The sequence below is a fragment of the Hyla sarda genome, chromosome 4, assembly GCF_029499605.1.
Source record: "Hyla sarda isolate aHylSar1 chromosome 4, aHylSar1.hap1, whole genome shotgun sequence".
Classification (NCBI taxonomy): Eukaryota; Metazoa; Chordata; class Amphibia; order Anura; family Hylidae; genus Hyla; species Hyla sarda.
Window position 1 is genome coordinate 12,595,772 of NC_079192.1, and position 13,175 is coordinate 12,608,946.

Sequence of the window (13,175 nt, forward strand, 5' to 3'; positions counted from 1 at the left end):
GTACATGGGTGACAGAGGGGTATAGAGCAGTGTACATGGGTGACAGAGGGATATAGAGGAGTGTACATGGGTGACAGAGGGGTATAAAGGAGTGTACATGGGTTACAGAGGGGTATAGAGGAGTGTACATGGGTGACAGAGGGGTGTAGAGAAGTGTACATGGGTGACAGTGGGGTATAGAGGAGTGCACATGGGTCACAGAGGGCTATAGAGGAGTGTGCATGGGTGACAGAGGGGTGTAGAGGAGTGTGCATGGGTTACAGAGGGGTGTACATGGGTGACAGAGGGATATAGGCGAGAATACATAGGTGACAGAGGGGTATAGAGGAGTGTACATGGGTTACAGAGTGGTATAAAGGAGTGTACATGGGTGACAGGGGTGTAGAGGAGTGTACATGGGTGACAGAGGGGTGTAGAGAAGTGTACATGGGTGACAGAGGGGTGTAGAGGAGTGTACATGGGTGACAGAGGGGTGTAGAGAAGTGTACATGGGTGACAGTGGGGTATAGAGGAGTGCACATGGGTGACAGAGGGGTGTACATGGGTGAAAGATGGATGTACATGGGTGACAGAGGGGTATAGAGGAGTATACATGGGTGACAGAGGGGTGTAGAGAAGTGTACATGGGTGACAGAGGGGTGTAGAGGAGTGAACATGGGTGAAAGTTGGGTGTACATAGGTTACAGAGGGGTATAGAGCAGTGTACATGGGTGACAGAGGGGTATAGAGGAGTGTACATGGGTGACAGAGGGGTGTAGAGAAGTGTATATGGGTGACAGAGGGGTGTACATGGGTGACAGATGGGTGTAGAGGAGTGTATATGTATGACAGATGGATGTACATGGGAGACAGAGGGGTTTAGAGGAGTGTACAGAGGGGTGTAGGGAGGTGTACAAGGGTGACAGATGGGTGTAGAAGAGTGAACATGGGTGACGGGGGTATAGGGGGTGACAGAGGGGTGGACAGAGGTGACCGAGGGGTGAATAGGGGGTTGACATGGGTGACAAGGATGTGGTCAGAGGGGTGGACAATGGAGGGTGTACATGGGTGACAGGGATGGACAGGGGTGACAGAGTGTTGGATGGGGGGTGGACATGGATGACAGGAGGGTGGACATGGGAGACGGGGTCAGGGGGGTGGACAAGGGGGTAAAAGAGGGACAGGAGTGACAGAGGGGTGGACTGGGGTGACAAAGGGACAGATGTGTGAACAGGAGGGTGGACATGGGTAACAGGGTAGACTACGGGGATAGACGGGGGGGGAACATGAGTGACAGGGATGGATGGGGGAGTGGACAAGGCGGACATGGATGACAGGAGGGTGGACATGGGTGAGGGGGGTGGACATGGGTGACGGGGATGATAGGAGGGTGGACATGTGTGAGAGGGGGGTGGACATGGGTGACGGGGGGTGGACATGGGTGACGGGGGGGTGGACGTGGGTGACGGGGGGGTGGACATGGGTGACGGGGGGTGGACAGGGGTGACAATGAAGGTGGACAGGGGTGACAGGGAGGGTGGACATGGGTGACAGTGGGGGTGGACATGGGTGACAGGGATGAACAGGGATGTTGACAAGGCGGACATGGATGACAGGAGGGTGGACATGGGTGAGGGGGATGGACATGGGTGACGGGGATGATAGGAGGGTGGACATGTGTGAGAGGGGGGGTGGACATGGGTGACGGGGGGTGGACATGGGTGACGGGGGGTGGACATGGGTGACGGAGGGTGGACGGGTGACAGGGAGGGGGGACGGGGTGACAGGGAGGGTGGACGGGGTGACAGGGGGGGTGGACATGGGTGACAGGGGGGGTGAACATGGGTGACAGGGGGGCTGGACATGGGTGACGGGGGGGTAGAGGGTGGACCTGGGTGACGGTGGTGGTGGGGGGTTTGGACAGGGTTGAGAAGGGGTAACAGAGGGATGGAAAGGGTACGGTACCTTAAGCAAGCCGGCCCGCGCAGCTTGCAGTTCCACGGCAGGCACGGGAGTCCAGATGCAGCTCGTTCCGCCCCAGGGCACCATTTTCAGCTCACTGCGCCGCAAGGGAGAGGGGGACGCAGGGGGACGCTATGTGCGCAGTGCGCACGCAGGCTTCCCTTCCCCCCTGCGCCGTCAGTCCGGGACGGGACATTAAAAAAAAAAGGAATAAAAAAATCACGGCATAATCCCGCGGCACCATGGTTGGGAATCACTGGCCTAACGCATATCTCCTCTGTATTGTCTTTGGTAAATCTAGTGTGATGCCTCAGATATGTTTCTGTTATTTTGAGCATTGTATGTGTGTTCTGTGATCTACGTCTACATAAGGTCATATTGATACAATACTATGTTTTGGGATGAGCTGAACTGTTTTGAGGACCTGGAATTTCACTGCACCTCTATGATCCTCCGGGTCTGTGGTGTAAAAAAACATTATACAGTATAGTCTAGGGGATAAATGTTCACCATAATTTAGTTAAGATTGGGGTCCAGGTATAAATAATGTTGGTGATGTCCTCATGATTGGCACTGTATAGTACTGTCATACATATGCTGTCTTCCAGAATGAGTTTCCGCTATGTCAGAAGTAGAGATGAGCGAAAGTTTCAAAAATTCGATTCGGCCAATTCGCCGAATTTTCCAAAAAAGTTTGATTCGATCCGAATTTTTGTGCGGCGATCTATATTAAAAAAGGCTATTTCTAGCCTACATACAGCCTCTATAGGGGTATAGAACATTTTGCTGTGTCCTAAAACGCATATGGAGTGTGCTGGGGTAGTGAAATAATACTGTTATTCAGAATAACATGCAGATTACCGGCATCGCTCTTAGAATCACTGCCGCACAGCAGCACAATGACAGAGCCTGGTGGTGGCATCAGTGTGAGGACACCATATAGTGGCTGAATGACACAGTGTGGAGGTGTTGGCAGCATGAGGACACCATATAGTGGCTGAATGACACAGCGTGGAGGTGTTGGCAGCATGAGGAGACCATATAGTGGCTGAATGACACAGCCCGGAGTTGCCAGCAGCATGAGTAGGCACTAGGCCTTCACAATCCCTAAGATTAAAAGATGAATTTAGAAATTTAAACCGAAGATTTTGGATACCGGGTGCTACCTATGAGAACATTTGAATTTCCCTGACCCAGGCCCAGCAGCAGCATCACTAACCCATTTATTGCCTGAATGACACAACCTGGAGTTGACTGATGCACGAATACACACCATGGCTTCACAATCCCTAAGAAAAAACACAACAATTTTTGAAATTTTTGGAGAAGATTTTGCATAGCGGGTGCTACCTATGAGAAAATTTTAAATTACCAGACCCAGGCCCCACAGCGGCATCAGTAACCCATATATTGCCTGAATGACACTGTGTGCCCAAAAACCGCAACCGTGGGCATGCTTTTAGAGGGCCTACCCAGAAGGAGAATGATAGAATAAGGTTAGGGTTGGGTGGGTGTCGACAAACGCCGGAGATACCCTGACCTGTTATATACTCTCACGCCCCTCCCACAAACTCAGCCTTAACAGGCTTATACTTGTGGTCGGGGCTACACATCTGACCAGCTGACTGCAACTAATTCACTACCCTAACCCACCCTAACTGTAATAACAATAAACCTTTATAATGATGCAGTCATAATAATAATACTTACTTACAGCGGTCAGAAGTGTGCCCAAAAACCGCGATCGTGGGCATGCCTATAGAGGGCCAAAAAACCTGGCAGTAATCAAACAACCCAATTATCACTTACCTCATCCAAACTCACCCTTGAAGAATATTAAAGGGGTACTCCGCTGCCCTGTGTCGGAAGCTCCGCTCCCCAGCTTCCGAAAGTTTATTGTTAGGGACGCTGTGTGCGGGCTTCCATGTTCAGGGCTGCTCCTCGTGACGTCACACCCGCCCCCTTCGTGAAGCCATCGCGCCCCCTTCGCATAGACTTTCGCTGAGGTGGCGGGCGTGACGTCATGAAGGGGGCGGGAGTGACGTCACGAGGGGCAGCCCTGAACACGGAAGCCCGCACACAGCGTCCGGAACAATAAACTTCCGGACGCTGGGGAGCGGATCTTCCGACACAGGGCAGCGGAGTACCCATTTAAAGAATACCAGGAACCCCATAATAATGTACCCTCCACATTGAGGTGCCAGGGGCGTACCAAAGCCAGTGTAACATCTGTTCGACTGGCTGTAAACCTTGTACCTGTACCTATACGATTGATGATACTAAACGTGAGCTATAACCTCTTGCAGGGCCCCACCCATAAAGGGCCAAAAAAACCAATGTCCTTTGACTTCCTACCATCCCCTACCTGTGATATTATGGTTCTGAAATCGTGTCATGAACAATAATTACATAATGCTTGACCCTGCAGACGTGGCAGGCACAACAGGTATACTACCTCCTATGAATCGTGCTATTATAACTCTGATGATATGTTGGTAACAATAACAACATGTTTCTCCTGAAGCTGGAGACACTGCCTCCAGAGAATTTCTGCCTGAGCGCGGTGACTCCGGCAGCTGCCCATGACCAGGAGCCGTCATGATCACATCAACCATGCCCTTGCTGGCTCCAGCGAGCCTGCAGACATGGCAGAACAACCCGGCTGACACAGAGCTAATGAGACAGTAAAGCCGTGAACCTGACCTGTCACCCTGTGTGACGCGCTGCCCCGCACGGAGGCAGCTGACGGGGATGCGCCAGAAGCCAGGATGGCATTACCCAGAGTGAAGTCAGCAGCCAATCAGGTACTAAACCCGAGCGGCCGCCAATATACGGAGAAGCATAATTCAAATGCCACCGCAGGACTCCGATGCAGACTCCAAGCCTGTGCGCCCGGCAGGTAGAGTTTTCTGCTGTAGTATTGCAGCACCCGGCTGCATACCTGAAAGCCAGAGACTGGCACTTACCCCTCGGACTCCCCTATCCCCACGTGCAGACAAGACTCTTCCGCAAGCGTCATGACGCCAAACACCGGAGACACCCTGACCTGTACGCAGAGGGGTGTTCTATACTCTCACGCCCCTCCCACAAATTCAGCCTTAACAGGCTTATACACATGGGTAGTCTGAGTAAAAAAAAATGTCTGAAGCTTTCAGTACCCAAGACAGATATCCATTTAACCCTTTGACAACATCTTCCATGCATGTACAGTGGATGAGCCTTCAGGAATAGTGTTGCTCACGAATATTCGCAATTCGAATATTATTCGCGAATATCGCATATTCGCGAATTCGCGAATTTCGCGAATATAGCGCTATATATTCGTAATTACGAATATTCGTTTTTTTTTTTTTTTTTTCTCTTCACAGTACACATCACAGTGATCCCCCCTCTCTGCTTCCAGCTTGTGTGGTGTAAAGAAGGCTCTAATACTACTGTGAGAGACTGGCGCGCGAAAATTCGCATATGCGAAAATTAGCATATGCTAATTTCGCATATGCGAATTTTAAGGGATGTTAATTTTGTATGGGCTAATATTCACATATGCTAATTTTCGCATACGCGAATTGTCGCATATGCGAAAATAAAACGAGAATATAACGAATATTCGCGAATATATGACGAATATTTATCCATATATTCGCGAATATTCGCGAATTCGAATATGGCCTATGCTGCTCAACACTATTCAGGAACTATGATGCGAGCTTCATAGATGATTATTTATTTTTTTTACAATATTTTATATTCCCTCTAGGGGACTATTACATGCAATCTTCAGATTGAATACACTGTTTAATGCTATGCCATAGTGTAGCATTGATCAGTGTTATTGGTGCTCTGCTGCTCCAGCCTACCATGGAACAAAGATCGGACAGTGAGGAGGCAGGAAAGGGCCCTCTCGCCATTCTTCACTTAGCTGCTGGGACTGTTTATCCATTGCGAAGGTTCCATTGATTGCGCCATTCTGCTGTATCCGGTGTTTTCAGACCTCTGCCTGTTTTGTGACGCCTCCTCTTACTTGACACCTTGTTACTTTCCTGACTCTCCTGGTACAGACCTCAGAGTGCTGGACTTCGCCTCTGCCTTTTATTGAGCTAAACAACATCTGCACCCGTGCTTTTCAGCTCTGCTGTTCACGGCTCTAACTCTTATAACCCTTATAGCATCTAGCCTGTCAAGTCTCTACAGACCCTGCTGTTAACTCCACCTAGGCTCAGCTATCTCCACCTGCCTGTATCCCAAGTGCTTTGCACCAGGGTTTTCAGACCTACTTTGCCAGATGCCACTTTACCGGGACCACACTTGCTGCAGCGACCTGGAATCCCCCTACAGCTAAGAACAGCTTGCTCATCTGGAGCGAGATAAAGCGTGAAAAGAAGGTAGATACTTAGACACCGCTCTCAAGTTTTGCCCAAAGCCAAACTGGTAAGTGGGACAGTGGGTCCACACCAGTTGCGGTGTTACCAACAGGTACAGACACTATATTATGAAAAGCTAATAGAAGCAGGAGAGCCCGGCACTGCAGTCCATATAGAGACCCTTCTAGGAAATTAGACACCGGCACTGCGAGGCTGCTCCTCTGCGTCTACCCGCTTCACTACTGTAATGGAAGCTTAATAAAGATAAGATTACTGCAAGCAAAAGATCTGGGTGAGTGCATTCTCTTTCTTTTTGAACTGTGTACTATATTATGAACTACACTAACTTTACAGCCCCTGTAGCATAGTCAAAAAATCCTGTAATACCCCTTTAAAGGAAAACTGTCCCATGTCCACTCCCGTACTAACCACAGGTACTGATGGATATTGCGGGGGACGCTGATTCATATGATTCCTACCTTGCCCGGATCCGTCTGGCCGTTTGGCCGCAATGTTAGTTTTTCTATATATGCAAATGTGGCTGTAACTGGCACGGGCGTGGTTTTCAGGAGCCTAGTGGCACTGTGACATCTGTGCTGCCTGTCCGCAGCGCCGCCCGCTTGTGAATATTCATCCCCCCTCCCTTCGGCTCTCCCCGCCCCGCTCCTAACTGGTCTTCACTGTGCATGTCAGGAAGCGGCACATGCGCAGTGAAGACCAGTTGGGAGTGGCGGTGAGACGGGCGGCGCAGATGTAAAAAAAAAACACAAAACATTATCTGCCTTTCGTTCCTCCCTCAATAATAAATATTGAAATACCCTTGTGGCTTTGTATGGAATTGTCATGTTAAAATACAAATTTATTTATTCCCCTAATTGAACAGTGTAAATAAAAGACAAAAAAAACAAAAACAAAGCATTATTGCTGGTTTTTCATGACATCATACATCAGGAAAAAAAAAAGTGATCAGAAAAGATCTCATTTAATCCAAAATTGTTACTGTTGAAAACAGATCACGTACCCAAAAAATTAGCCATTGTAAAGCCCCTTAAGTCGCATTTAGGAGGGGTTGCCCTGGTACACCCCTTTCATGTCAGACTGAGCTCTCTTCCAGCGTCCTGCAGGCCTCCTTCACGCTGGAGCTGAGCAAATTTATTTTAGTAGACCGCCATTTTTGAGCATAAATATGCGTCTGTAGATGATTTGTGCTGCAAAGAATTTTTTTTTGCAAATCTAACCACTGTCATTTTAAGTATTAATAACTCTGGGATGCTTTAACTTATGAATTTGATTCCGAGATAGTTTTTTCGTGACATATTCTACTTTAACAATTTTGCATTTTTCTAACTTTGAAGCTCTCTGCTTGTAAGGAAAATAGATATTCCAAATAAATGTTATATTGATTCACATATACAGTGGCCCACATTTATCATTGTAGGTGTAAGTGAAGCATTTTTTTTTACACCTTTTTTTTGTGTGCTGGTGATGTGTAGTTGCACCAAATTTATTAAATGGTCACAGAGCATTTGATACATTTTGTGCAGGTCACATTTTCTCAAATTTCTCTCTTCACATACACTAAAAAGCTAAGCTAAGTCTGGGCTGGTGTAGTTTTAGAGACTTTTCAGTGGCTTTGTGCCTTTTTTGCTCCTTTTTACAAAAAGGCGCAGTTCATAAATCCCTTCTATATCATGTGTATTGCCCAAATCAGTGGATTGCAACTCAAAATCAACAGAAATGTGTAAACAAAAAGGCGCAAAAGAGGCACAAATAAACCCTGCTTGCGCCTTTTTGTGCCTTTTGTAGACACAAAAAACTGTCTAAAGACAATGATAAATGTCAGCCAATATGTCTATTTATGTTGGCATAATAAAGTTGACATGTTTTAACTTTTGGAAGACATCAGAGGGCTTCAAAGTACCAGCAGCAATTTCCAAATTTTTCACGAAATTTTCACAATCAGAATTTTTCAGGGATCAGGTCAGTTTTCAAGTAGATTTGAAGGGCCTTCATATGACCCCATTATAAAAACTGCACTCCTCAAAGTATACAAAATGACATTCAGAAAGTTTGTTAACCCTTTAGGTGTTTCACAGGAATAGCAGCAAAGTGAAGAAGAAAATTCAAAATCTTCATTTTTTACACTCACATGTTCTTGTAGACCCAGTCTTTGAATTTTCAAAAGGGGGAATAGGAGAAAAAGCCCCCCAAAATTTGTTACCCAATTTCTTTCAAGTAAGGAAATACCTCATATGTGTATGTAAAATGCTCTGTGGGCGCAGTAGAGGGCTCAGAAGGGAAGGAGCGACAATGGGATTTTGGAGAGTGAATTATGCTGAAATGGTTTTTGGGGGGCATGTCACATTTAGGAAGCCTCTATGTTGCCAGAACAGCAAAAAAAAAAAAAAAAAAAAAAAACACATTGCATACTATTTTGGAAACTACACCCCCCAAGAAACATAACAAGGGATACAGTGATCCTTAAAACCCCACAGGTATTTGACAACTTTTCGATAGTCAGATGTGTAAATTAAACATTTTTTTTCCACTAAAATGCTATTTTTTCCCCAAATTTTACATTTTAATAGGAGGTAATAGGAGAAAATGCCCCACAAAATTTGTAAGCCCATTTCTTCTGAGCATGGAAATACCCCATGTGGGGACATCAAGTGCTCTACAGGCGCACTACAATGCTCAGAAGAGAAGGAGCGCCATTGAGCTTTTGGAGAGAAAATGTTACAAAGCCCCCCGTGGTGCCAGATCAGTGGACCCCCCACATGTGACCCCATTATGGAAAGTAGACCCCTCACATAATTTACACCCCACTGGTGAGCATTTACACCCCACTGGTGTTTGACAGATTTTTGGAACAGTCGGCTGTGCAAATGAAAAATTATCTTTTTCATTTTCATGGACCACTGTTCCAAAAATGTTGTCAGACACCTGTGGGGCATAAATGCTCACTGTACCTCTTATTACATTACGTGAGAGGTGTAGTTTCCAAAATGTGGTCACATGTGGGGGGTCCATTGTTCTGGCACCATGGGGGCTTTGTAAACACACGTGGCCTTCAATTCTGGACAAATTTTCTCTCCAAAAGCCCAATGGTGCTCCTTCTCTTCTGAGCATTGTAGTGCGCCCGCAGAGCACTTTACATCCACATGTGGGGTATGTTCTTACTCAGAAGAAATGGGGTTACATATTTTGGGGGGCTTTTTTTTTCCTATTTTCCCTTGTGAAAATGAAAAATTTAGGGTAACATCAGCATTTAAGTAAAAAAAAAAATATATTTTTTTTCATTTTCCCATCCAACTTTAAAGAAAATTTGTCAAACACCTGTGGGGTGTTAAGGCTCACTATACCTCTTGTTACGTTCCATGATGGGTGTAGTTTCCAAAATGGGGTCACATGTGGGTATTTCTTTTTTTGCGTTTATGTCAGAACCGCTGTAAAATCAGCCACCCCTGTGCAAATCACCAATTTAGGCCTCAAATGTACATAGTGCCCTCTCACTCCTGAGCCTTGTTTTGCGTCCGCAGATAACTTTACGCCCACATATGGGGTATTTTCGTACTCAGGAGAAATTGCGTTACAAATTTTGGGTGTCTTTTTTCCTTTTACCTCTTGTGAAAATAAAAAGTATGGGGCAACACCAGCATGTTAGTGTAAAAAGTTTTATTTATTTATAGTAAAATATAGACCCCAACTTTACCTTTACATAAGGAGTAAAAGGAGAAAAAGCCTGCACATTCACATGGGGGGGGGGCAAACCTGTTGCAAAACTACAATTCCCAGCATGGACTGACAGACCGTGTATGCTGGAAGTTGTACTTTTGCAACAGCTGGAGGCACACCCGTTGGAAAACCTTCAGTTAGGTTCTGTTACCTAACTCAGCATTTTTCAACCAGTGTGCCTCCAGCTGTTGCAAAACAGGGAGATGTAGTTATACAACAGCTGGAGGTACGCAACTACAACTCCTAGCATGGCGAGACTGGCAGCCATTTACTGTTCGTGCATGTTGGGAGTTGTAGTTTTGCAAAATTTAGAGGGCAACAGTTTAGAGACCACCACATAGCGATCTCCAAACTGTGGCCCTCCAGATGTTGCAAAACTACAAATACCAGCATGCCCAGACAGCAAACTGCTTTCTGGGCATGCTGGGAGTTGTAGTTTTGCAACATCCGGAGGGCTACAGTTTAGAGACCATTGTATAGTGGTCTCCAAACTGTAACCCTCCAGATGTTGCTAGGCAACTACTCACCGACTTCTGTAGGATCGCCGCACCAGGGAGCCGCACCTCATCGCCGCCCACCGCCGAATTCTGTCGGTAAGTGACCCCTGGCATCGGCCACCGCTAGTTCCCCCCCTCTGCCCACCCACTGTAGTCCGGGAAGAGCGGGGAATTAGCAGTGGCCGACGCCAGAGGTCACTTACCGGCGGCATTCGGCAGGCGGGCGGCGATGAGGTGCGGCTCCCTGGTGCGGCGATCCTACAGAAGTCGGTGAGTATCTGGAACATCTGGAACCGAACCTTAACCCCCCCCCCCCCGCCCCCGATCTGCTATTGGTCGGTCGCTTCTGACCGACCAATAGCAGGGATAGGAGGGGTGGCACCCCTGCCACTTCACTTCTATCCCTTCAGGGGGATCATGGGTGTCTTGGACAGCCCCGATCCCCCTTATTTCCTGGGTCATCGGAGACCCGGATGACCTGGGATTGGCGCAGATCGCTGGTCTGAATCGACCGGCGATTTGCAGTGATCGCCGACATGGGGGGTCTCAGGTCCCCCCAGGGGTTTGCACAGGATGCCTGCTGAATGATTTCAGCAGGCATCCTGGTCCAATCCCCGCCCGGTGAGTGGCAAGGACTGAAATTCCCACGGGCGTACAGGTCCTTAAGTACCAGGGAGCAAGGGCGTCCCCAACAGGATAAATCAACTGGTGTCAGAAACTTAAACAGATTTGTAAATTACTTCTATTATAAAATCTTCATCCGCTAAGTACTTATTAGCTGCTGAATACTACAGAGGAAATTATTTTCTTTTTGGAACACAGTGCTCTCTGCTGATATCACAAGCACAGTGCTCTCTGCTGACATCTCTGTCCATTTTAGGAACATTCCAGAGCAGCATATGATTGCTATGGGGATTTTCTCCTACTCTGGACAGTTCTTAAAATTGACAGAGATGCCAGCAGAGAGCTCTGTGTTCTAAAAAGAAAAGAATTTCCTCTGTAGTATTCAGCAGCTAATAAGTACTGGAATAAGATTTTTAAATAGAAGTAATTTACAAATCTGTTTAACTTTCTGGCACCAGTTGATTTAAAAAAAAAAATAGTTTTCCACCGGAGTACCCCTTTAATAAATGTTTCCCAATGTGTCAGTTTTAATTTAAAAAAAAAAACTAAACCACCCCAAATTTGCTAAATTGTAATTTTTTTTCACCTTACAAGTATTCTTTTTATCGGTCTGTGGTTGGAAAATGGAAAGAGATATGGCTTTCAAAAGACGAGGTAATTACATTTTATGGGGTTAAAAAGACAATTGAATGGCCTTACCCTCCGACTGTAGATGTAATTGTCTCCTGTTTATCTTGCGAATCAGGGAAGGTACAATATAATCTAATGGCGTTCAGGGCTGTGTTATCCCCAGACTTTGCAGTTGGTTGCTGCACCTGTAAAACAAACACATTGGGCCTCATTTACTCAGCTGAAACCGACCAGTTTTTGTCAGGTTATTATGTCTGAGACATGTCTGCGCCAGGCTGCGCCAGTGTGCGAAAGTGTGCGCCTGGAAAATCCAACAAACCCGACATTGCACTGTGAAAAGCCAAAAAGGGGCGTGGTATGTCACAAAGGGGGCGTGGCCGGTCAAAATGGGGGGCGTGGTTTCACAACCCGACCGATTTACTATTGAATTCACAGAAAATCCTGTGGGTAAATGGCTGGAAATATCGACTTAGAAAAAGCTGGTTAGAAAATGTTTCCGACTTTTCCCAATAGTAAATAGAGAGGAATCCTGCAAGTCTGAAACAACTTTTCCCACTAGTAAAAACCCGACACTCTTAGTAAATGAGGACCATTGTGGTAACTGTGAACAATGTTCATAGACAAAAAATGAATACAGTACCTGATTCTTACCCCAACTCCTCTTGGTGCCGACCCTCCACCATTTCTATACATATGTTTTGCTGTGAACTCTACAGTCCGGCAATTGTACAATTCAGAGGGCTTATTTTTTGCACAACTTAATCCAATTTGTAATGAGATCTTCCATTTTACCATAAAATGTAGTGCGCACAGGGGGGGGGGGGAATATATCATTGTATGTAGAGCTGTTTTGTGTCTATTTTTTTGCGCAAATTTAGATAGAATTTTTCATCGCATTGTCTATGGTTAAGTTTACCGCATAGGATTTTCTGCTGTAGAATCAAATTTACTAACTGCGTTTTTTTGTTTTTTTTTTGCAGAAAAAAATGTGCAAACAGCATTTTCTTGCGCAAATATACACCACCTAAGAGGACACATACCAAAGTGTCTATTTTGGCCGGCGGTACATGCGCCTACACTGCGCTGCCGCCGGGTCCTATGAACACTGTCATAATTCATAATCCCCGCCGCTGGAACATGGGAGCTCTGATTGGTCAATAGCTATTAACCAATCAGGGCTCCCGTCTCCCGGCGGGGATTATGAATTATAAGAACTGTATATAGGAGCCCGCGGGCAGCGCAGTGTAGACGAATGTACCGCTGGCTTGTATAGTTGATAAATGCGGATCGCAGCGGATCTCCAGAGAATGATCTGCTGCGATCTGCCCCTCTGCCCTTGGACTACTACTCCCATCATGGGACAGAGTCTGTCCCATGATGGGAGTAG

The 13,175-nt window shown here is 46.5% G+C and overlaps 1 protein-coding gene across 1 annotated transcript in view; it reads right to left on the bottom strand.

The window, feature by feature from the left end:
• The window catches only part of LOC130367252 (vitelline membrane outer layer protein 1 homolog), a gene marked incomplete at its 5' end in the record, with an annotated part of 259,043 nt that overhangs the window by 19,694 nt on the left and 226,174 nt on the right, over nt 1-13,175 (bottom strand). The window contains one exon of the mRNA XM_056569657.1: nt 11,858-11,973. Within this exon, the coding sequence (XP_056425632.1) occupies nt 11,858-11,973 (116 nt within the window). The remainder of the gene's footprint in view (nt 1-11,857; nt 11,974-13,175) is intronic.